This window comes from Bufo bufo, chromosome 7 (assembly GCF_905171765.1).
Source record: "Bufo bufo chromosome 7, aBufBuf1.1, whole genome shotgun sequence".
In the NCBI taxonomy this organism is placed as follows: domain Eukaryota; kingdom Metazoa; phylum Chordata; class Amphibia; order Anura; family Bufonidae; genus Bufo; species Bufo bufo.
The window spans coordinates 39,140,235-39,166,623 of record NC_053395.1 but is presented as its reverse complement, the minus strand read 5'-3'; the positions used below and the strand labels follow the sequence as shown (position 1 = coordinate 39,166,623).

At 43.7% G+C, this 26,389-nt stretch overlaps 1 protein-coding gene across 2 annotated transcripts in view; it reads right to left on the bottom strand.

Moving 5' to 3' along the window:
• The window catches only part of PRKAR1B (protein kinase cAMP-dependent type I regulatory subunit beta), a 155,579-nt gene that overhangs the window by 33,677 nt on the left and 95,513 nt on the right, over positions 1-26,389 (bottom strand). For both annotated transcript variants that reach the window (XM_040441954.1, XM_040441955.1), the window contains exons 7-8: positions 9,817-9,975; positions 801-861 (exon numbers count right to left, since the gene is read on the bottom strand). In XM_040441954.1, coding sequence (XP_040297888.1) covers positions 801-861; positions 9,817-9,975 — 220 coding nt within the window. The remainder of the gene's footprint in view (positions 1-800; positions 862-9,816; positions 9,976-26,389) is intronic.

The following is a 26,389-nucleotide window of genomic DNA, read 5'->3' as shown; positions in this document are numbered from 1 at the left end:
CAGTATTTTTCTATATCCCGATTTTCGGTCCGTTTTTTCTGAAAATGTTTCCGTATGTCATCCGTTTTTTGCGGATCCGCAAAAAACGGAAACATGTATAAATTTCAATAAGCAAATAAAGTTGTTTGGATTTCTTTGAAAAAAAAAAAGAAAAAAAAAGTGAATAAAAGTTTATAAAATAAAAATTTAATTTCCAGGAACGGAATCCGCATAAAACGGATGACATACGTAATGACATACGAATGTCTTCCGTTTTTTTGCGGATCCATTGACTTTGTATTGTACCGGGATCCGATTTTTGCGGAAAAGAATAGGACAAGTTTTATATTTTTTCGGACATGCGGAACGGAACAACGGAAACGGACAGCACACATTGTGCTGTCCGATTTTTTCCAGGACCCATTGAAAATGAATGGGTACAGAACTGGAAAGAAAAACGGAACAGATCAGGAAAGAAAAAACGGACGTGTGAATGGACCCTAAGGGTCCATTCACACGTCCGTAATTTGGGCCCGCATTCGTTCCGCAATTTGCGGACCCATTCACTTTCAATGGGGCTGGAACGGATGCAAATCCACATTTCCTGGATCCGCATCCGTTTTTTCGGGATCCGCATCTGTTTTTTCGGGATCCGTTTTTTCGGGATCCGCAATATCATTCCTGGAAAAAATAGAACATGTCCTATTCTTGTCCGCAATTATAGTGTCTGTGATGTGTGGATCCGCAAAACACTTACGGACGTGTGAATGGTCCCTAAAAGTAAGTGGCGCAGCCGGGGACAAAACGGAGGACTTACTGACCCAAAATGGAGACTTTGCTCAGGAACTCTTCATACATCTTCCTCTTCCTCAGTGTGCTGCCCTGTGGTGAAGAAAAGACATGATAACGGTCAGAACCGATACAGCAGCTGGTGCTCTTCACTATAGTAATAGAGGTTTGCTAAGCAAAATGTGCTGCAAGCAGGAATATATGGCAGGCGGCAGAATTAATTTACATTTTTGACACATAACCTACATGGGACGTGGTTAAAGGGGTTGTCTCACTTCAACAATCATGTAGAGAAGGTTTATACAAGCCACTTACTAATGTATTGTGATTGTCCATGTTGCCTCCTTTGCTGGCTGGATTCATTCTTCCATCACATCATACACTGCTCGTTTCCACGGTTACGACCACCCTGCAAATCCAGCAGCAGTGGTCGTGCTTGCACACTCTAGGACAAAAACGCGCTCCCATGGTCCCAGCCACCAGAGAGACCGATGCTTTATCCTATAGTTTGCAAACACGGCCATCGCTGATGGATTGCAGGGTGGTCGTAACCATGGAAACTAGCAGTGTACAATGCGATGGAAATATGAATGAAGCCAGCAAAGGAGGCAATATGGACAATCGCAATCCATTAGTAAGTGCCCTGTATTAGCTTTCTCTACATGATAAATGCCGCTTGCTGAAGTGAGACAACCCCTTTAAGAGGAGCCATAAAATGTGCCAAATTATTTAAAGACACGTACTATTCACTGCACTGCTTGCTGAGTGGACATAAGGAGGAGATGTGCATCTAACGCGCCTAGAATTGCCATTAAATGTATTACGCCCCCTGTGCCATGTTGATCAGTTGGCGCAGTTTGCGCCATTTTACTGATCGCTAAATTCATAAAAATCCCGCTATTTTTTAACACCTCCCACATTAGGGATATATTTATGAAATGGTTTGACTGTTTCATTTTTTATTTTTTTAAAGGTTCTGCATGGTGTAAAATAATGAGAATCCTACCCCCTCTTACCGCTCCCTACCCCCGGGTCCCTCGCCAGTCTCTGTTTCCTGGTCCCTCTTGGCATGCAGGCAATGAACACTCACTGGCCACGATGGTGACCCACCTCAGGAAGTGACTGGTTGAGCGGTCAAGTTGAGGAACCAAGGCGTAGAGGTCTGAGGGGGACCAGGACGCCTCAGAATCAGCAAAAGGCGATAACCATTGGGGGCAGGCTGATGCTCATGTCTGTAAAGCGCTGCCGAATATAGTAGCGCTATATAAATGTGTATAATAAAAATGTAAAAAATCTGCCATAGGCTTAAAACAAAAAAGCAACAAACATTGATAAATTGATTGCGTCTCGTGTGATTTTGAAGCCCCGTCCAGTTCTCCTGACGCACTCTTCTGCTTGAACGCCATATATTACCACGTATTATTGCCAGACTGAGGTAAGTACATTGGTACACCTGTTCCAAGGTGTCCGACTTCATCAGTAAAATTGCGCAAGCTGAACTAGATAGGCGCCCTATTCCAAAAAATTCCAAAAATAATCTACTGAAATACAAGACCATAGATAAATGTTCACTGGAGATGCCACCTGATCCAGAGGGTACGAAGAAGCCCAAACCAGTTTAGTAGATCTTTCTTCAAGGCTTCATATAATCTATGTTTGGGGGGGGGGAATAAAAAATTCGGTGGTGGTACGCCCCACTGTCGTCTGGACATAGGTGGCAAGTGACCCGACTATAAATAGGGCAGGAATGCTTTTAGATTTTAAGAGGCTTAGGACAACTGGATCTCTCAAGACCCCCCGTACTAAGCCTCTTAAAAGTCCTTCGGGGCAAAAAAAAAAAGCTTCAGTGTATCAATGCAGATTTGGAGAGGCAAATTAATTGGTCAGGAAGGTGACACTCACGAGAAAGAAAACAATGGAGAGATGCATTAAGTGGTAGGAGAGCCAAAGGAATGAAATCGTGTGGAAGGCAATGGTAATAAGACATGGATTCATAGGAGGGTCACCGGTAAATATGAGAATCTGCATTTTTTTTAATAAAGATATAGGGGGGTCATTTACTAATCTGTCACAGATTGCAGTGCAAAGGTTACCAGGTCTAAAAAAGGGGGTGTAGCGTGGACGAGCCCGCATGCCCGTCTCATTTATCATGGTCTAAATCTACACCAGCAAGGAAGCTGTCTTACATTTAGACCGGCGGTGGATGCACCAAAGCTACGTATAGGCCGGCGCCTCTTCATAACTCCGGCGGATCCACCGCCAGCGCAAGGGGTTATTAAGACCGGCGTCTAAAACGCTGGTCTTAATAAATGGCCCCTATAATGTATAAATATAGGTCTCCATATTGAATTTTTTTAAAAATTTTTTTTGCAAAATGATTGGTACTACCGATAGGCAGCACACGACAGTATTTCAAACTATATTGGCCTCTCCAGATACAGCGAGTACCATCATAGGTAATAAAACTTAGTAAAGAAGGGCTGACTTAAAGGGGTTGTCCCACGGAAAATATTCTGCAGTCTTCAAACCAGAACCTGGATCTGAATATATTTTTATACTTGCATGTAATTAAAAATGTATTATAGCTACTGAGTTATTTAATGAAAGCTATCTGCATAGTGCCACCTGCTGTTTGCTCTTTTTCTAATTTCTCTGCCCACCTCACTGAGGGTAATGCACATGCTCATCCTTAAACTGTCTCCAACTGCAGCAGAAAGGTCACCCCCCTGAGAAAGTATGCAGCCTCTAAGCTGACAGCTTGATATAAACCTAGCAGAGCAATTGGAGCAATGAATGGGGAGATCTCTGGATCCATGTGAGGTACAGGGCTGGTTCTAGATTTGTTAGAAAGAGATTGTCATGTACTATATGAGGTCTGATTTTCAGTTACATTTTTATATTATTCATGTGATAACCCCTTTAAAGGGGCAATTCCATTAAAGAATGTTATGGTATATCAGAAGGAGCCACAGCACTTGGCTAGAACCATGGACCCTTTAGTGGGGGTCCCGGCAGTCTGACCCCATGAGATCAGTAAGTGCTGACCCTTTTCCAGCCGCATGCCATCACCTACTATGATGAGAAACTGGTGGTCAGGGGGAGCATAATGTATTATGGTAGGTCAGCTGAACACACCGATTTTGGCCTGCCCGGCTAATCGCCCAGTGTATATTATATGTTTGGCCGACAGTCATTCGGCCAATGTCAGGGACAAAAATGATCAGCCATGGTGAACTTCAATACATCCGATCCATTGCAATCAAGGAAAGAAAGTCATCACCAGAGTGACAACTACTGAAGGTACATGGCCACCGGAGAGAGACTCTTTGCAGCAGGTGTTTGCTCTGGCTAGTAGAAGAGTCTTGGAGGAGAACGCCCCTTATGACAACCATTAGCCTTAATATGGATAAGGTTGTAAAAAACAGACCACCCCTTTAAATAAAAAACAAAACAAAAAAACAACTACTTATCAGTGGGGGGGGGGGGGGCACCAAAAGTCGACACCGGACACCTACACAGCTCAATTTCTGTAGTGGATGGTGCTGGTTACTGCAGCACTGCTCCCAAATAAATGAATCAACGGAAATGGAAGGAGCTGTTTAGTTGGCGCTGGAGCTACAACAGTTGATCGTTTGGGGGGGGGGGGGGGGGTCAAAGGGTGTTGGACCCCCAGCAATCATACATAGATGGTCTATTCAGAGGATAAGCCATCAGTATTAAAGGGGTTGTTCACCTTCAGGGGCCTTTGGGGCAGACCCCCTCACCTCCAGCATCATACTTTCCAGTTTCCCACTACTGGGTTCCAGCTCTTTCGCTGCCCAATATCTGTATAATGCATGGACCTGCCAGGCCCTACTGTATGGCTAAATGATGGGGGTCACTTAGAATTCCCTGAAAAGGTATATGAGGATGGGTTTTCTAAAGCAGACCTTCCCTGAAGTGAAGCAGCTTCTAAGTGGAGCTCCGCTCCTCCATTAGTTAACCTACGGTTGACAAGGAATTGCAACCCTTTTAAAAGGTTGCAGCAGGGCACAAAAATTAATACTCACTCCACCCCCATCATTTTTCTAATGTCCAGCACTTGTAGTGTTCACACATGCACTCCCTGAAAGGATGCAGTGTGAAGAACATGTACTAAATATGGCTTAGGCCAGAGGACAAGTCATATGGCACAGTGTGAAGGTATCTATGAAACAGAGATTGCGAGGTTAGATTATCTTCAAAGCTCTGCCACTCTGTGGGATAAGCTCTTTGGAAACCATGCCAAGAAAAAAATGCCAAGGATCCAACTTTCTTTGCCAAGTGTCAGTCAATCAGATTCATACCCAGAGGTGAGGACCAGGCCTTCACCTCACCCTCAACAAACAATCCTTTTCTATTCATTCAGAAACCAGCAATTGTTTGACTAATGTTATTGTTTTTGATCCAAATCATTTCATTTTTTGATATATCGAGACTTACTGAGGAATCCATGAACACAAATGGGCACAACAGAAATAGGTTGAACCTAGCGAAACCAGTGTCTTCTTCTCCAATGTATCACGTGACCATATCATGAATCCATCGAAGCAGTCAAGAGCTAAGCTGGAAATTTCCAAGTTGACTCCTTTTCTGGGGAATTTTTTTTTTTTAACTGGTCGGACCACGAAGACGAGGTGTCATTTTCCAACCACACATCTTACATAAAGGAAAGAGTATACGCACGAATCTCCAGAAATAGATGGGATTTGTTATAATTTGCATGGAATTAGCATCTCATTATAGGCTGTAGATGGAAAGTCTAGACCTCACTGCGGTAGAGTCGATCACAATTTAAAGGAGCCCGTACTGGTGGGTAGAGAATTGAAAATAAGTCATATGGCAGGTCTAACATCCCAAGTCCATGTCCGACCCTTGGACGGAATTTGAAGCGATAAGACCCAATCTCAAGAATGAAGTATGGATGGTGGCCACATCCAACATCTGGCCTCAAAATTCAAAGCAGATCATGAATAAACCATTAGGTCAACTCCGTGTAAAAACGTGTGATTATTTTTTTCACTTTGTCCACCTGTGTAACCACGCTTTGCATTTCCAGACAAGGTATGGGAATGAAGATATTTTTCCGGGAGGAATTAACGGGAGTGTAAATCAGTAGCGAGGGACCCACAGCCGTTACTGTGTACAGTGCTGTGATTGAGCATGAAAATGAGTGGCAAGACTGAGGGAAGTTGGGTTTCTGATTACAGGTGAGTTTGCATGGCAGGTTGATGAATAGGACCCTCTGTCCTGGTTCAAGAAGAGGCCAACAGCAGAGGTAGACGGGTATGACAAGTGAACTGCCCACTTGTTTGCTGTGGATTTAACGTAGTAATCTTGTGACATATTTTTGCTGCTATTTGCAGATTCGGAGCACGCTAAGGAGAACTTGAGGCACCGAAGCGTCTCAGAATTCCTCTCCTGTCTACTGATAATCCCGCTCTGATTTGCCGTGCCAACCACAAGGCTTCAAAACTTTTGGCTATTTATAAACACAAAGCGTTTAGCATATTACATTCACCGGCTATTACAACGTTGTGATCGTGCTAAGTGGATCAGATCCTGACAGGTTGCTTTCCGACGTGTCCCACGTATCTAACTTTTATGCTGCAAACCTTGCAAGGCAGTTTTTCATTCTTAAAGGGGTTATCCAATTTCTAAAAGATCCTCTCCAATGCCCAGGCCGATCGTATACATTAGACTTACCTGCTCTCCGGCACCCGCATCACTCCGGATTCCTGCACGGCCGGGGGGAACAGCCAAAAGCAGGCCTCAAGGGGGCTCTTCACCGTCGCGGCCTGCTGTTGACTGCTCCCCCCCATCGCCGGATGATTTGATCGGCGCGACGGGGAAATGCAGCGGCGGCCGTGCAGGGATCCGGAGCGACGCGGGTGTCGGGGAGCAGGTAAGTATAATGTATACGAAGGGGCATTGGAGGGAATTTGGATAACTCCACTAAGGCTGTATTAGACAGCCCGATTTAACAGGCAATTGTCAGGAAGGAAGCGTTCCTTCCCAGCAATCGTCTACTCTCTAGTGGAGAAGACCGCTACAATTACATGCAGGGATATCCTTCTCAGTATAGGGAGGAGCGTTCGTTATACCATCGTTCTTTCCTATACTGAATCATTGTTTGCCGAAACAATGCAAAAGAAGATTTTTTTAACCCGTCAAAAGATTTGGAAATAAGCAGCAGTATCAGGCTACTTTCACACCTGCGTTAGGTGCGGATCCGTCTGGTATCTGCACAGACGGATCCGCACCTATAATGCAAACGCTTAGATCCGTTCAGAACGGATCCGTTTGCATTACCATGAAAAAAAAATATATATATATATATATATATATATATATTTTTTTTTTTTTGTTCATGATAATGCAAACGGATCCAATTTGACTTTACATTGAAAATCAATGGGGGACGGATCCGTTTGAAAATTGAGCCATATTGTGTCAGTGAAAACGGATCCGTCCCCATTGACTTACATTGGACAGTCTGGACAGATCCGTTTGCCTCCGCACGGCCAGGCGGACACCCGAACGCTGCAAGCTGCGTTCAGGTGTCCGCTTGCTGAGCGGAGCGGAGGCTGAACGCCGCCAGACTGATGCATTCTGAGCGGATCCGCGTCCACTCAGAATGCATTAGGGCTGGACGGATCCGTTCGGGGCCGCTTGTGAGAGCCTTCAAACGGAGCTCACAAGCGGAGCCCCGAACGCTAGTGTGAAAGTAGCCTTAGACTGCCAGACGATCACTAACGAGCATTACTACGAACGCTCATTAGCGATCATCTGCCGAAAAATCGGCAGGTATAATACATCCTTAAGAATATACTAAAGAGATAGCAATTCCTTGAAGGGGTTTTCTCATCTCAGACAATGGGGACATATCGCTATGATATGCCCCCTTTGTCTGATAGGTGCGGGTCCCACCGATGGGACCTACACTGAGAACGGAGGCTCAAAAGGTGTGCAGGGTGCAATGCGCATGCACAGCCGCCCTCCATTCATTTCTATGGGGCCGCCGTGGCTCGGCTGTTCCCGTCGGCCCAATAGGAATGAATTGGAGCGGCGGCCTCTCTAGTGATATGCCCCCATTGTCTAAGATGGGAATACCCCTTTAAGACTCCACTCCTCAGATTAGCCCTCAGCCAAATCTGTTGCAACCAAAGGGGCCTACTGAGGAAGTGCCAAGTACATTATCATGGTCACCTATTCTTCCACACTGCTTCAGATAATTCTGCCCTGTATTCTTTTTTATTTTCTACTACCAGAAGGATCCGGCTTCGCTCGGGTATATTTCATCTATTTCATTTGATGTTTGTGTGTGTCGTTAAAACATATCGACAGTATCCCCCATAACAGTGACCTCTACAGTACCCCGCCCCTTTAACAGTGAACTCCACGGTCCCCGACCCCTTAACACTGACCCCCCCCCCCCACAGTGACACGCCAGTTTAAAATAGGACCTCCACAGCAGCCCATCCCATTAACTTTGACCTTCACAGCAGCCCGCCCCTTTAACAGTGAGTTTCAAAGCACCCCACTCCCTTGACAGTGACCTCCTCATGGGCCCGTCCCCTTAACAGTGACCTCCAAAGTACACCACTGCCTTAACACTGACCTCACAGTACCGTGCTGCCTTAAAGGGGTTGTCCGGGTTCAGAGCTGAACCCGGACATACCTCCATTTTCACCCCGGCAGCCCCCCTGACTTGAGCATCGGAGCAGTTCATGCTCCGATGCTTTCCTTTGCCCTGCGCTAAATAGCGCAGGGCAAAGGCATTTTTTGGAGATCCGGTGACGTACCAGGGCTCTCCATGGGGCTGCCAGGAAGCCCGGTGACGTCACCGGCACTGATGGGTGGGATTTAGCGCTAAAGCCTGCCCATCAGAGCCGGTGACGTCACCGAACACACTGCCGGGCGGAAGTTTCCGCCCGCAGTGTGTTATTGAAAACAAGAGACCTTGCCCTGCACGATTTGCTGAGGTGGTCGCACATGCTCAGTTCTATCCTTCAATCCTGATCTGCCAGCCTGAAATAAATCTAGAAGAGCAGTTGGAGGAATGACTGGGGAGAACTCGCTATCCATGTGAGGTACAGGCTGGCATGGGATTCAGCCAGTTCCCCAGATCCGGTTGTAAAAATTACAACTGGATCGGAGAACCGTGTTATCGGCTGAGTCCTGATCCGGGGCTTTGGTGGTGGCAGGGCAGCTGGAGATGTTCGCTTTCATTGCTTTGCACGCCGCAGATAGTTCAGCTCCTTAGCTGGATGGCATGTGTGTGTAGCGTATATATGGTGTTTTTATGTGTATGTGTGATGCCGCGTGTCTGCTGTTGGGTAGGGAACCTGTTGTTAAAAATTTGAATCCCACCCCTGGGTACAGGGCTGGTTCTAGCTTTGTTAGAAAGAGATTGTCATGAACTATACAATGTCTGATTTTCACTTTTTTGGATTAATCATGGGATAATCCATTTCACGAGCACCGAACCACTGGCAGAAAAAGACCCGCACTTATACAGCTAAGCAGCAATGGGGACAGGGTTGTTTCTGGGGATTTTTTCTTATGCGCAAGCCTAACATGTAATTTGCATCATAAAATAAATGACTCCATTCTGGTAAGGTCCTGACACATATTTGTGAATCTTACTAATAGCTATGCTTTAGGAGATAACTTTCACTTTAGGATTCTGCTTCTGCTATACATAAATATAATTGGAAAGCTTACTGTCATCAGTTCTTATTTCCTAAAATACTCCATGTTCTTGTGAGTATGCTGACAACAAATACCAGACTAGAGCAAAAGGGATGGCAGAAACATGACTTGGGTGACAGAAAGTGCCAAAATCTGTGTTCTTGTACTCATCATATTTCAAGCAATTGTCTAAAACTGGATCATATTATTCTTCTTTTGGTCAAAAAGGATCCCTTCTTCTGACTTATCTTAGGGTTCTTCAGTAGCTTTCTGACCAATACATTTTGGTGGTTACCAATAGATGCTTCAATAAAATACCAATAAGACTCAACTCACCATAAGTATACGTCTATAGCTGTCTCGATCGATGCCCCATAACTTAAGATCTGTTTTGGCCTTGACAGTTGCAGCTCTTGGGGTTCCATAAATTAATGCAAGTTCTCCGAAGCTTCCTCCTTCTCCAATGCTGGTGACCCACTCTCCATTCACGTAGACCTGAACAAAGGAGACACATGAAAGGGTTAACCAGCAGGAAATTGTTTGCTTTTAGCCGATGTCTTCGGTTATCTCCAAACCTATTAATAATCTATTTCTAATGAATTGAGGAAAAGAATAGGGGCACAAACAATAGCCTAATAGTTTCCTCACTTGGTCACAAAGGCTGCACAACGTACTTTGAGGATCGGGTTACAGGACTTGCTGCTCTACTACAATGGTCTTATTTACCCCTGGGAGATTTCAGCTCCTGTGGCTCACTGGGCCTAGGTTATTTTCGCTCTGGAGTTGGACACTCACAGAATCGACAAGCAGAACTGTCACAACTCTGACCTTTTATTACACCTGTCAAACCTGAAAGCAAAGAGACGTGTTGATAGCATTAATGAGGGTGGCAGGGGAAATGCAACCCTGTGAATCGAAGGAGAGAGACTAAGGTGGCCTTTGATGAGACCTGTTCTTTGTTCCTCAGAGTCCACTTCTTTCTCCTAAACCGATTAACCTCAAAATACTTGGGCTTTCAGCCTAATTTTTTAAAAGTCAACCATTCCCTGGGAAAATTCTTGGGAAACAAGCTATCACTCAATGTGTTTAACAACATAGCCAGTGGAAACCAAGAGTTTTCAATTAAAAAACATCCCCCACCCCCAACAAAAATAGATAAATAGTTCTATGATTTTTCCAATTGTGAGAAGTCATTCAATATTCTATTAATGGAGATTGGAAGGAGAGGTATACAATGCAATTTAAAGGGTGAGATGGATATTTTTTGGCCAATAAGACATGATCATCAGTAGATAATGCTTCTTCTAAACTATCCAAATAGTTAACAGTACATGTTTTCCTACAACCAGTGTACATAAATTACCTTGTCAGACTGGGGTACCTTAAGCCTAAAAAGGAATGGATTGTGAGACTGAGGTACCTTGGGCCGAAAGGGAATGATTTGCCAGACAGCGGTACCTTGGGTCTAAAGGCATGGATTGTCAGATGCATCTTGGGGTTAATGAACAGGATTGTGAGACTGGGGTGCCTTGTACCTATATAAAGAGACAGTCAGACTGAGGTACCTTTGGCCTAATGGAAGGGATTGTGATATTGGAGTACTTTGAGCTTAACGGAAGGAATTTTCAGACTAAAGTACCTTGTGCCTAAAGGGATGGATGTCAGACTGGGGCACCATGGGCTTAAAGGGATGGATTGTCAGACTGGGCACCTGGGAGCTAATGGAGGGGACTGTCTGATTGAGGTACCTTGGGCCTAAGGGGGTGATTATCAGACTGGTTTAAGCTGGGCTTAATGGGAGGGACTGTCTGAGTGAGGTACCTTGGGGAAGGATTTTCAGACTAGACTGCCTACCTTGGGCTTAAAAGGAGGAATTTCTTGACTGGGGTACCATGGTTTACCAGAGTAAATATTTCTGAAGGTCCACTCTCCATCCATCCATAATATCATTAATAAAACGAGTAATATATTGCCAGTCTCATGGGCCTAACAATACTTCTTCTGGAGGGTCAATTAGACACCAAATGGAAGTCATGTATTAATGAGAATATGGATGACCTGAATGTGTAACAAGCTGTCATGTCAGCATTTGTATTTTACTGAGTGGGGTCATTGGTGTGAATATCAACTTATTAACCTCGCTTAGACTAAGAAAACAGACTGCATGCCATGCAGTTAGCCATAACTCCTATGTAACATCATGCCAGTTCATTGGATCATACCAAACATAACATTACATTGTGAACCCCTAGAACAGGCATGCTCAACCTGCGGCCCTCCAGCTGTTGTAAATCTACAACTCCCACAATGCCCGGCTGTAGACTGATAGCTGTAGGCTGTTCAGGCATGCTGGGAGTTGTAGTTTTGCAAGAGCTGGAGGACCGCAGGTTGAGCATGACTGCTCTAGAATGACATAATAATAAGGTTTACTGGAACTAAAAGAAAAAAGTCACAACTGCCAGCAATAAGCAATGCTGAGTCGTCAGCCTGGTGCTTGGAAAATTATAGTCACCTGAATATAGAACTACTGATTTTGTTAACGAAAATGCATTGTGAGGGCACGGTCAAATGTTCAGGATTTTTTATGTAGCCTTGGAAGCTAAAACCAGGAGTGGATTCAAAAAGAGAGAAGTTGTATCTGTCCTTTATACTTTATCTACTTTCTGATCCAGTTCTGATTTTGGCTTAAAAAAAACAAACAAAAAAACGCATTAAAAACCTGCACATATGGCCATACCCTTCGAGAGAGGCTTGATTTTGGAACATGAATGTGAAGACTGAGCTGAAGATCATTATCAAGACTGGCCACTGACCCAACTTTCTGGTCCATTTCTGATTTGCGCTTCAAAAACTGGCATCAAAAAACCTGGAAATGTGGTTGTACCGTTAGGCTTCATTCACATTTGCGTTGGGCAGTCTGTCCTTCTGTTCCATCGTAAGAACAGAAGAAAAAAAAATGTGAGCAAAAGACCTGATCTGTTGCATGGCGGACATGAACGAGGTCCAACAGAAACTACTGACTATAACGGGGTCTGCTGGGTTTCGTCATGGTGTCCATAATTTTACCAGAGAAAGTAGCGCTGCATGCTGTGCTATTTTGTTTGACATTTTCGACAGTACAGTACCAGATGCATCAAACGGAGTGGCCCCACAAGTAAAGTTTGGACACACCTTCTCATTCAAAGAGTTTTCTTTATTTTCATGACTATGAAAATTGTAGATTCACACTGAAGGCATCAAAACTATGAATTAACACATGTGGAATTATATACATAACAAACAAGTGTGAAACAACAGAAAATATGTCATATTCTAGGTTCTTCAAAGTAGCCACCTTTTGCTTTGATTACTGCTTTGCACACTCTTGCCATTCTCTTGATGAGCTTCAAGAGGTAGTCCCCTGAAATGGTTTTCACTTCACAGGTGTGGCCTGTCAGGTTTAATAAGTGGGATTTCTTGCCTTATAAATGGGGTTGGGACCATCAGTTGCGTTGAGGAGAAGTCAGGTGGATACACAGCTGATAGTCCTACTGAATAGACTGTTAGAATTTGTATTATGGCAAGAAAAAAGCAGCTAAGTAAAGAAAAATGAGTGGCCATCATTACTTTAAGAATTGAAGGTCAGTCAGTCAGCCGAAAAATTGGGAAAACTTTGAAAGTAAGGGCTATTTGATCATGAAGGAGAGTGATGGGGTGCTGCGCCAGATGACCTGGCCTCCACAGTCACCGAACCTGAACCCAATCGAGATGGTTTGGGGTGAGCTGGACCGCAGAGTGAAGGCAAAAGGGCCAACAAGTGCTAAGCATCTCTGGGAACTCCTTCAAGACTGTTGGAAGACCATTTCAGGGGACTACCTCTTGAAGCTCATCAAGAGAATGCCAAGAGTGTGCAAAGCAGTAATCAAAGCAAAAGGTGGCTACTTTGAAGAACCTAGAATATGACATATTTTCTGTTGTTTCACACTTGTTTGTTATGTATATAATTCCACATGTGTTAATTCATAGTTTTGATGCCTTCATAGTCATGAAAATAAAGAAAACTCTTTGAATGAGAAGGTGTGTCCAAACTTTTGGTCTGTACTGTATATGAAGGAGCCTCCAATGCAGATGCAACCTAAATAGTTTCTCCCCTGAAAATAACATTTTTAAAAATCCTGGAACCAAGTCCCTGAAGTCCTCTTGTGTGAACAGTCCATTCAGCTGTTTGCCTCTTCTACAAATGTAATGGATCCTGGGTGACTACCACTATGTTCCTGTAAACTTTCTACAAAGAAGTTATGGCATAGAAATTTGAAATGTTCTGAGAGTCACCTTCGTTGCTGAGGTTGATCGGACACACTTCCTAAAAAGCTCTACTAGGAATTTCATTCACCTTCTCCTTGCTGTTGGCGGTGTTGACCCCAATGGTTCTTGCTTGGATACCAGCAGTTTTCTGCTGCCAGCTTTCTTACCATCAGGACCAAAGTTGTCGAAAGAGGACCAATGCAATGGATATGTCAACAGTTTTGGTAAAGGTTCTCTTCACAGTTATAGGACTTAAAGGGAGTTTGTCACCTCCAAAATCAGTTTCAAAATACGCATACCGCCATGTAGGGTAGGTGCCATGAAACATAACCAGACATTTATGGTGACAATCTGATCCTCTAATCCTGAGATATCCCTCTTTGAAATTTTATCCAAATTAGGTTTTCGGTGCACCAGTGGCCAGGGTTGATCTGTTTGCTGCACAATCGCTCTGCAAGCAATACCGCCCATTGCCCCCCCCCCCCCCCCCCCGGTTTGATGGACAGTCCCTGAGATTTCAGAGTCAGCACAGATGACCCAGGGCAAGCCAGATGCATCGAACGGAGTGGCCCCATCTTTGGTGCACCGAGAAACATATCTGCATAAAAGTTTCACTGATACTAAACATCAAGCACAGGGAAATGTGTACATGAAAACACAAACTTGTATAACCGACATGCTAGGGTTTCATGTGAAACATGACGAGAACCATCCAACATTCACTAATCTCAATGACACCCAAAATATTTGGAGTCCGCCGGAAGGATGCCCCAGGCTTGGACACATACCTGGGGCACAGATTGTGCTGTCATCAAGTCAAGCACAAAAGTCGGCTCAGGTCGGAGCTGGGAATTTTGCCTCTTTTTGAGCATTACTCCAGGAATGTCATCAGATGAGCCAATGGACCTTCCCTTCTGCTGAAGTTGCAAAAGAAATACATGGAAAGTAAATTCCCCAACGAATGTGATGGTAAAGGACTTGATGAAAGGCAGTCTGCAGCGTCATGAAATCACTTACACAACCTGACCACAGACAGAAGTGGTGAAAAACTAAACAAAAGCAACCTCCCACCTACTGCTAAGCTACATTAGCGGGAAGCCATGGTTTGCTATCTAGTTGCTAAAGATGACTTCAGCGCTGTAACGTGTAAGTGTTAAAAGACACACATTACATTGTGCAAGTTCTCAAGGACGTCAGTGGGACATGTACGATGGATTTTTTAAGTAATTGCAACTGCTATGGGTGGTCATTTTGGGCATCTACAGGAGTCGCCACTCCACTTGCCCAGGCACAGCCTGGTACAGACCCATCAAGATAAGAGATATCTGGAAATGTAAAATGTTTTATATTTTCCCTATGAAAGACTGGATGGATTTTGAGGAGTATGTGCCTTCCTTAACAGATCTTAATATTTGATGGTGACAAGTCAATACTTTTTTTTTTCTCGTTGCTTTTGAAGCAGGCACTATAGACATTAAAAGTGCTGTGCCACAAAACACATTCTACATTTTTCAAACCAGCGCCTGGATCTGAATACTTTTGTAATTGCAAGTAACTAAAAATCTAGTATAGCCACTGAGTTATTCAATAAAATGTATCTGTAGAGCGCCACCTGCTGTTTGTTATTTTCCTTATTTTTTTGTCCGTTTTACTGAGCTGGTCGTATGCGCTCAGTTTAAATCTTCAACTGCAACTAGAAATATCTTCTGTTAAAAGCTGTGGCAGTTACAGGGAGATAGCTGCGGCAGAAAGGCCATGCCCCCTGAGCTGTGATAGGGAGAGAGCTAAAGCAGAAAGGACATGCCCCCTGAGCTGTGAGAGGGAGAGAGCTAAAGCAGAAAGGACATGCCCCCTGAGCTGTGAGAGGGAGAGAGCTAAAGCAGAAAGGACATGCCCCCTGAGTTGTGATAGGGAGAAAGCTGCAGCAGAAAGAAAACAACCCCTGAGCTGTGATAGGAAGAGAACTACAGCAAAAAGGACTTGCTCCTGAGCTGTGATAGGGAGAGAGATAGAGCAGAAAGGACATGCTGAGTAAGCTGTGAAAGGGAGAAAGCTGCAGCAGAAAGGACACACCAGCTAGGCTGTGATAGGGAGAGAGCTACAGCTAAAAGGACTTTCCCCCTGAGTTGTGATAAGGAGAGAGCTGCAGCAGAAAAAAAAAATGAGCTGGGACAGGAAGATAACTACAGCAGAAAGGACATACTCCTGAGCTGTGAAAGGGAGAAAGCTGCAGCAGAAAGGACACACCTGCTAGGCTGTGATAGGGAGAGAGCTGCAGCAGAAAGGAGAAAGCTACAGCAGAAAGGAAAAAAAACCTGAGCTGGGACAGGAAGAGAACCACAGCAGAAAGGACATGCTCCTGAGCTGTGAAAGGGAGAAAGCTTCAGCAGAAGGGACACAACTCCTGAGAAAGGACATGCCCCCTGAGGCTGTCAGCCTGAAATAAATCTAGCAGAGCAATTGGAGTAATACATGGGGAGATCTCTGGATCCATGTGTGGTACAGGGCTGGCTCTAGCTTTGTCATCATGGCTTAACTCCTTTAGTGCACAGAAACTATTCCAAGAAAAAGAATGTCAGTGTTGCCCACAGCAACCAGATTCCAAATGTTAGAGGTGCAGAAGTAATAGGATTGGTTGCTATTGGTAACACTGACAATTTGTAAACAGTTTTTTCTGGTGCCATGGTATGAGGACATTGTCACTATGAGAGGGCTAGCCAGGAATTATGGGGGCAGGCTTGGTATAGTGAGACTTGAGCTTATATAAGAAAAATGTTGCAAATATTGCATTTGTTTGTCCTAATTCCGCATCTTAATAGATTTTCAAGTCTTTTTAAACTATAATTTAACTTTAATTGAGACCTATTAAAAATTCTATGGTTTCCCACAGCGGCTTCCTCTATAAAGGCCACGTGCCGCCCATCAGGACCATCATCAGCTCCTGACCGCTGCACCACCTCTCCTGCCCTGCGGTGCGTAGCGATATCCCATAATGCATTCACGTGACTGTATTATGGGCACTAGGACTAGTCTAGAGTGTGATTTGACTATGGAGGCCACATGACTTGCGGCTGCATTTATTAGAGGGGGGTCTCCACTGAGCATCAATGGAGAATGTATGACAATTGATATGTCCAGGGGCAGGGAAGCACATAGCCTTCGTGCTGCCTGAGGCAAACATTCTTGACCTAACCCCTTCCTTCCAGCCAGAGGTGTAACTTGACCAGCATGCACTTTCTATAATATTGGTGTCTTCTTATGTGGCACAAGGGTCTTTGGGCCTCCTCAGACTCCTAGGCCCGGTAGCGACTGCTACCTCTACGCCCCTGTGTGGAATATTATCATAATGATGAGTCCTAATATATAATCCCGCTACAAGTACAGAAGTATGCTGAATGCCGTATCAGTCCAGGACACTGCTGTGGCCTCCAGCTTCATTCCCAAAAATACACGAAGTTCTTTCCTTCCCGGGACACCTCTGATGTGCCCATCCCTTTGTGGTCAGCCACATGAAGGCCAATGCAGACTGGAGATAGGGCTTCCTGTCCTCACATGGGTTTTGTATCAGAACTGCTACTGTCATGACGCTAGGCTTTGATGTGCCGTTCTCACAGATCTTATCAGCTCCGACTGTCTGTATCAGCAAATAATGTGTGTATCACTGTAAAGCAGGTTGAGTAAGGAGCCAATGTAAACGGAGGAGAAGAGAGATGTTTGCACTCTAAATGGTTTTCACTTTTAGCTCCAGCGTTGGGTTTCTGCATGGTGGCCTTCATGTGGCTGAGGCCATTCCTGAGGTCGCAGGTGAAGCTGGCCTGGTGTGTATCCAGAGAATCAGAGAAGCCGCCAGCAGAGTCCCGGGCATGTTCCTACATCTGTGTCCTCACAAGTGCTTCTTTCAAGTGGTTGAGGAAGCGCGCACTCATCCCACTAACACATCTCCTTCACACGTACTTTCATACAGATGTGTGAAAAGATACAGGAAAGTAAATGTCACAAGACTGGATCAGCAAGACGGTAGTATCCCAGCTGCTGCGGAACTACAATTCCCAGCAGGACATGCTTATCTTGAAGGACCCTTCAATCAGAAGTGGGGGGTTTTCCCACCAGTCTGCTAATATCATTTAGAGGAACTTCAGTTTTTTTCGAGAACCTTACTGACTACGTGTTCCTATGAAGTAAGGAGATCTCATCCTTTCCATTAATGATCGGCGGCCAATTAACTTTAACTCTTTAACATGCTATTCTTAAAGGGGCATTTCCATCTTGGACATTGGTGGCATGTTGCTAGGAGATGCTATCAATGTCAGATAGGTGTTTGTTCAACCTCTGGGACCCCCTTCTATGTCCACAGCGGGGCCTTCAAACTGAATTGAGAGCAGCTGCACATGCACGGCCACCCTCCACGCAAAATAGCACTGGCTCATAGCGGTGAATGGAGAGGTGGCCATGCTGGAGCAACATGCTCTCCAATCACTGCTATGAGACTTCTGAAAAAAGCCAAGCGCACTCACAGCTATTTTTAGAACTCCTATAGCAATGAATGAAGAACATGCCGTATATGCGCAGTGTGCCCTCCTTCACTTTGGGGGCCACGTTCTGGAGATAGGAGTGAGTCCCAGAGGTGGGATCTGCACCTATCTGACATTGATGGCATATCCTAGCAATATGCTATCGATGTCTCAGGTGGGAGGACCTCTTTAAGACCCTTTTACATGATAATCAGGGAACAGTCGTTCATAAGAATGCTCACTCCCAATCATTGGCCCATGTAAACATGGCAGTGATCAGCCGAGAAACCAGCAAATGATATTAGCTGAAAGCATCTTCCTGTGCTGTCTGACAATAGGTAAACAGTAAAGGGGCCAAACAATCGTAGTAACGATTGTTCGTCCCCTATACAGTTTGCATTAACTGTAGGGGTGGGCGATATATGCGATATGCACGATATGAATCTGTGCAACGATACAGATTTTGTCCATGTCGCATATATCGCCTGACCGCGATATGAGCACAGAGCGGTAGTGAATTGAAGAAGCTTCTCACCGCTCCGTGGCTCCGGCTCCCGAGTCCGCACCGCGCTGTACTGGAGTGGCTAGGGTCTGGCGTGCACACAGCATTAGCCCGCTGGCTGACGCTGTGTGTGACGTCAGGTCCTGCAATGCATGCTGGGAAGAAGACGCGACACCTGCGGACTGCCGACTCGCCGGGCACCCTGCAGGAAAGGTAAGTATAGCGATTCTTCTGGGGAAGGCAGTAGGATCGGTGGGAATCTATTTGCAAAGGATGGCCTGATCTGATGGCACTGGCTCTGGGGAATATATCTGAGGCAGATGATGGCAAATGCCATGGGGCTTGGGGGCTGATGGCACTGGCTCTGGGGGACATGGCCAGGTATGGGATATAGCCAGCACATGCAGGCTACGTTTGTATTCAGGCATATTAACCATATCCCCCTCTTCTAAGTATTATATTATATGCACCAACCCCCCTCCACACGATTAAATCATTGGTGGCAGTGGCCCCAGGGTGGCAGCTTCGATCGGTTACCATGGCAGCCAGGACGCTACTCAAGCCCAGGCTGCCATAGTCGGCTCCCTGCTGCTGTGTGTACTATGCACAGAGCAGCAGGGAGTGTGTGAAGTCCTATTCACCTTAATAGAGCTCTATCAGGGTAAATAGGACAAGGGTTCTAGCCCCTAAGGAGGCTAATAGTTATTTTAAAAAAAAGTTAAAAAAAAAGTTTAAAAAAAAGTTTAACTGCCCCGAAATATAGAATATATCGCACATGCCTGAAATTATATCGCAATATAGATTTTCGGCCATATCGCCCACCCCTAATTAACTGTATTACCCGTGTAAAAAGCCCTTCATTCTATTGTTGTTCTGAACTCATTCTGGGCTGAAATGCTCAAACACCTTCAGTAGCTTTCAGACTATGTGAATGTACGTTCTGTGAGGAGCCAGGCATCGGTAGTCTGACTCTTCCTCCTAAGAGATCAGGTTTTGCAACTCAAGTCAGAAGCTCCCCATACACAATAGATATTTGTCCAATTCTCCTGAAAAGGGTGGGTTCTGTCGACAATGCTATAATGTGTATGGGGGGCTTTCACAGGCAGCCACATCTTAAAAGGGATTGTACCATCAGGACAACCAGGGTCAGAATGGAGTTATGGTGAACATACATCCGCAAAAGCTGTCAACCAAACCAAACCCTTACATATACAAACTTGTCTCGGCCGAGGCATGTACGTATTTTCAATGTGAAGAGAGGAGAAAGCCGCTGCCAGACCTCTCTGGGGGCAGTTTATCTCCTGGGAAAACAAGGAAATCAGGTGAAAAAAATTCAATTTGCCCGATCCTTATATCACCCTACATCATCTATCAGGGAAGAGTTGGGAGCTCCCCACAGACATTAGATGGTTGACCAAAAAAAATAAAAAATAAATGCGGAGCCTTTAATTATATCATAATCTTTGTTGTTATCATTATAAACACAACCCCTGTCCATATGTCCTGTTAGGAGATACGTATAGCTTCGATCACATGTGCGTTGGTGGGTCCATTAGGGGCCTCCATCGCAGATTCCCTCAAAAATGCTGGATAAAATAGAGCAGAATGTTGCACTATTTTATCTGGTAAAAGGATGGACAAACGATGGAAACCCGATGGACCATACTGATAGTCAATGGGGTCCACAGGGTGCCGTTGGTGACCATCATATGATGGATTCATTTTTGGCTTGAACAGAAGAACTGAATACCCAACACAGATGTGGCTGAAGCCTACTTAAGGCTCTGTTCACATATGTGTCATGGTGTTTGCTATAAATGCACAATGGCACCCCACAGTCCCCACTGACTTAGCATGGAGCCAGTCCGACTGTGCATGCAGCACTATGTTTCCCATCAAAAGCAATAGAAAAAGAGTGTCCATTGCCACACAGAAGTAAACTAGTCTAATGGAGCTGATCTCTGCTCGGGTTCTCCCTCTAGTTAGAGCAGAGGGCAGCTGCACAATGTGGATCCTGCTCTAGAGTGCATTCAATTCTTGCCAATGGGGCATCATGTAATACCATAGCCTCCCCTGAAACTGCAGGCTTCAGCTGACTCCTCATGTACAAAAAGGGTTGTCCAGATTTTCACCCAGAATGTAATAATTCAGACATTGGAACAATATCCACAGTTTGGTTTAATTCGTTTTTTTCAGGCAGCCATTTTTACAAAAGTGACCCAGAATCTGCCGCCATATTGGTTACCACTTTCAACCTAGCACCAAACTGCGACCTTCCCAGCATGTGCTGGTCAAAACACAGTCTGTTATTACGGTTAATCTATTGATTTCCACTTTCCTGTAAAACCCGTGTCTGTACATTTCCTGTCTGCTGCTGTAGTTACTACTAATAAACCAATCTGTATGATCTTTGCTGGTGTGATACATGTCCTGCACTGTAGAAAGATACTCCGCGTGTCATCACTTCTGTTCAGCTACTTTACGATCGGCTTAGTCAGAAAGACAGGTCTGAACATTTTTCTAGTAGACGTGTGATGTGTTAATGTCAGATAAGGTCTATGGTATGCAACGTGAAGCTGGCTCTGCTCCTAAACAATGCTACTTGCCCTAAAATATTAGCTGCCAATTACATAACAAAACCTCAACGAACAGGAAACACCCAATATTAGTGAGATACTTTCCACATGGATAAAAATGCACAGCAGATACACATATACCTGTAGCTGTCAGGGCATGCTGGGATTTATAGCTTCATCTGGAGTGCCAACGGTTGCAGATGTGTTGATGTATACAGGTATATATAGATATTATGGACAATACATACACCTGAACATTCCAGCCACATGTGGTTGTTGAACATCTCATTCCAAACCCACAAGCATTTAGAGGTGGCCCTTCCACTCTCCTAGAGAGGCTTGGTAATACATTTTGGAACACAAATGTGGGGATTTGCTTCATCTGAAGCCAAAGATCATCCATGAGATTGGCCATCAATGGTGGGTGATAACGTCTGGTAAATAACCGACACTTCAATATTTCTCAAAGGTGTATGATAGGGTTGAGCTCATGGCTCCACGTTGGCCAGTTCCATTTCACATTAACCTTCACATGCCAGGATTATTTGGACATCACCTTCCAAAAAGTCAGATAATCATGTTGGCAAAGTGAAGTGGTAACATCTAGAAGAAATATGATCCCCAAGGTCGGAAGCCACAGAACCCACAGAATGTGCATGGTACATTGTAATTTGTAAAACTCATTCCTGGATTCCAAACTTACCCTGGAAGCAATAATGACTTTTTGTTGGGAGTTTAAGGGTCGCCATACACAGTAAACAGAAGTTGGTTGATGGTGGAACAGCAGTAGAACAGACAAACATCTGGTAAATGATCATTTCACACACAGAGCCAAACACAATTTAGTCTATATTGGCCGTTCAAACTGGACATACATGTTCAATGAGAAGAGAGCTCTTTCTCAGAATGTTTTTCAAAGAAATATCTTTCATTCATTAATGATTCTTCTATGAGATTCTAGTTCTTTCAGACGATAATGGTCTGTCACCAGTTGGATAAAACAATCTTTTGTTGCTAAATTTCAGACAAGGAATATTCGTTTGGTTGAAGTCATCCATTTTGATCAACTTTAGATTAATGTGGATGGCCACCTCACCATAGACAAGCTGCCACACACAAGCCTGAGACAGCATTGGGCAATTTCATAAACTGGTTGGAAAGGTATCCTGTCAGGATAACATTATGTCGAAAGCCACTGAGATGTTCGGTACAGTCCACTTTGCTTCTTATGGTTAGTTAGCCATGCATATTAGTCTGAAGTTGATCAAACTGTAGGATTTCAACCGAAATGATCATTTATGGTGTCAAATTTAACAACAAATAATCATTTCAGGTGACTAATGTCACATGGTCATTGGCAGGAAAACTGTTGGCCATGTTCAAACTTTTTGGTCGGACGAGAGATCCTCTTTTGAAAAATGTTTCCAGAAAGATTGTTCTACCTCTTGTTGTTGATCATGTACGGATATGTGGTAGTCAATATGGGCTAAAATGTGTACGGATGCATCGACGTAACGATTGTTCACCAGACAAAGGTTCATTCAATGGTTTTTCAACGATCAAACTACTTCCATTAGTCTATGGAACGTACCGTTATATAACGAACTACCATCATATATCACCATAATAATCTTTTTGAACTAAAGCTTATTAGATACATATAGATAAGCTTTATGACACTATACCACCGTCAATTTATTGTCGGTCCAGTCCAATAACAAACCTTACCCCTTTCAGATTAGGCAGCTGGGATTTAAGAGAAAACATTAAGTGGAGGCTCTAGAGACATCGTAAATGCCCACTATGGCATATTCTCCACAAATAAACTGTCAATGCCATGATGTTGGTCATTGTCACCAGATTATTTTTTTTATATGCAGGTCAGATACATGTTCCATAAGAAGGGACAGATACTCTATGCTCTGGAACGACTATTCTGTCCTTTTACACAGATAATTACTACTTAAACACCTGTTATCACAAAACAGCTGTGAGATATTAGAAAAGAGCTATAATATATATAGAAAAGAAATATCAGAACAGTCTACACTATGTTGGTGTCTGATGTTTTTACAGCATTGGAGAGCTCAGCAATAAAGAACTAGTCCAAAAAGAGAACTTTGATGTATTTGAAATTTGGTGTGGTAAAGACTTTCATAAGCAAATGGGAAAACAGAAATTGGAACAAATGAAGAAAAACCTTCCACTAATGATCTGACTGAGGCTTTATCTTGTGTTGGACATAATATGAGAAGAACGTGTTTACTGAAAAAAGATTATTACATTTATAAACATTTAGAGGAAAAAGGGAAGGCGTTGATCGAGACAATCAGAAACCGTTGAGAAGCCTAAAAACCCAAATAGAGACCATTACTCATATGATCCCCAAGAAACAAAAATGTAAAAAGTTCAATAAAAAAAAAATCACAAAGAATAGACTATAACAAAAGTTTGACTACGACAAGTAAAATAGATGGTTAGGAGATGGCGATGGTCCTGCTTTGAACAAGATATGGCTGTTCTCTGTTCTAAAACCTTCTTGGTCATGGGTTTCAATCAAGAGACTGCACAAACACTTCATGAGACTTGAACTATCTGGCACTTTAAGAGTCAATTTTGCCAAAGTCACTTACTTGTATCTGCACTGATCAGACCACAGCTACCTGTCCCATCCATGTTGCCGCTGATTGGAATACACAGTCAATGCCCCTGTTCTTTATATGTTTATATCTTCTATTCTGGCGATACAAAGTCAACCCTCGAACCCAGAAAGTGTGCTATAATTTAAAGGGGTTTTCCAACATGGATAACATTGGTGGACGATAGCTCAGAATGGCTTAAAGGGTAAGTGTCATATTTTTTTTTATTTGCTAGTTTATTAGAGCTAGGCATGTATACCTGCGTTAGTCTGTCAATGATTGTCAAAAGATCTGTAATTACCTTATAATAACAGCTTTCATTAATGTCCTCTGTCCCTTTCCACTGCTCCCTTAAAAGACCATTGCTATGGTTTGTCTGTCTCTGGCTAAGAAGACGGAGGGGCGGTCCTTCACACTGCATGCCTGCATTAGGCTTCAGAGTGAGGAGGCGTGTCTCTCAGTAATCCAATCTGATTGGCTGGCAGGGAGCTGCTGGCTACAGCAAGTGTGTATGAGAAGTGAGGGAAAACAGTTTTGGCCTCAGAGAACTGGCAGAGGAGCCATCTTGAAAAGATTCTCATATTGTAAATGTTTAAACAGCTGTAACTAAGGGGAAAACTCAAGGAAAACAGTGGTAAGTGAATAAACTAAAGATTGCTTTATGGATAATGCTTCTGCAGCAGTAACATATGCTAAAATAGATTTTTTGATGAAAACATGACAGTTACCCTTTAAAAACATAAAAGAACTAATAGTCACCTCACCAATCTCCTGTCGATACCACTCTAATGCTGTTCGGGTCACCACTGATTTCTACTTCCTATCCCCGCCTCGACACACAGGAAATGACTACCTACACAAAATGGGAGCAGGAAGTAGAAAGCTTTAGGGAGCCAGGCAGTGGTGGAACAGCATTGGTGAGCTTTGGTTATTTTAGGCTTTAAGCCACTCTGAGCACGCTGACATCAATATTTTTCCTGCTTGAAAACATCTTTAACCCTCACGGACTTGGACAGTACTTTGCCAAATTTCTTATCATAAAAGATACATCCAAAAGTAACATTTTATTAGATGTAAAGGGCACATCAGTCATTAGATAATCACTGTCAATTCTCAAAAAAAACTTTTCACAGCTATAGACCTATAGCCTTACGTGTTTCATTTTTTTTACCCCATTTTTGCTGCCAATGTCTAAGAAGGTGCTGTCGGCCATATTGCCTCTTATCATAGATGTCTTGAACTATACGGCTTCCTAATTTGCAGTTTTATTGTATAAATAAGAAGAGAACAGTAGTCAAAGGGTAGTATTACTCATCTGGCTGAGTTTGACCCATTGTCCGCCTAACTGGAATGGGTTACATAGAGTACAGATTAGTAATTTCCTTGCTTAGAGCATTAGTAAAGGAGGGTTTTGGAAGAGGAAATTGTCCATGGTTATTCCCGTACCCACTCAGCAGAAATGAGCCACAAAATACCAATAAACAAGTTCCCTTCAGTGCTAATGTCCCCCTCAGGTGCATTCCATCCTGGTGGCCTCCTCACCGCCGAGATCTATCCCTGGAGGTTCTATTACTTAACTGGAGGTAAAGTGATATCCTCTTTGTTATTGAGTTAAGACCAATCGACGGACTGCATCATTAGTAAAACACAGGGACTTAACACCATTTACTGATTCTCAGGAACCTTTTTAGTGCTCGTTAAATCATTAGTCAATAGTTGGTCTCCTTCTGAGGGTGCTATGTTTGAACAACAGGAATTAGTTACGGAATATTTGTCTTAGAATAATATCACTGCACTGGATGAAAAAACCTCAGTCTATATACAAAGAGAACAAAAATGAAGTTAAAAAAAATAATATGGTTAGAGGGCATCAAGATTAAAGTTAAAAACCCTCAGCAGTGATCTTCTGATATGTCTTATATCAAGGCCACAGTTTTGGAGTAACGTTACCTTTAAACAAGTCGATTATCGTGTAAATTATCGTTAAATCGAGCAAAACTGCACAATTATCGAGCAGTGTAAAAGCAATGAACGATAGAGCGATAACCGACAATCGGTAGATTTCTCGCTGGTTCGATCGTTTGTGTGGCCACAAAAATCATCATTGGACGTTAACGATTTTATACGTGTAAACGGGAATCATTCACTGCACGCCACTTAAATTTCGCTTTGTGTAAACACAACAGTCTGCTTTACAAACGATGGGATATTCGACAGAAATGACGATTTTGTGAACGATAGACGGCGCGTCTAACGGGACATTGTTGAAACGTTCACTACACCAAGAAATGACTCAATCGTACCTATCATGGCCTCGAGTAAAGGTACCTTAAAAAAGGTTACACCTACGCCAATCTCCAAGATAAGCACCTAAATCCGTTCAGGGCTGCCTTGAGA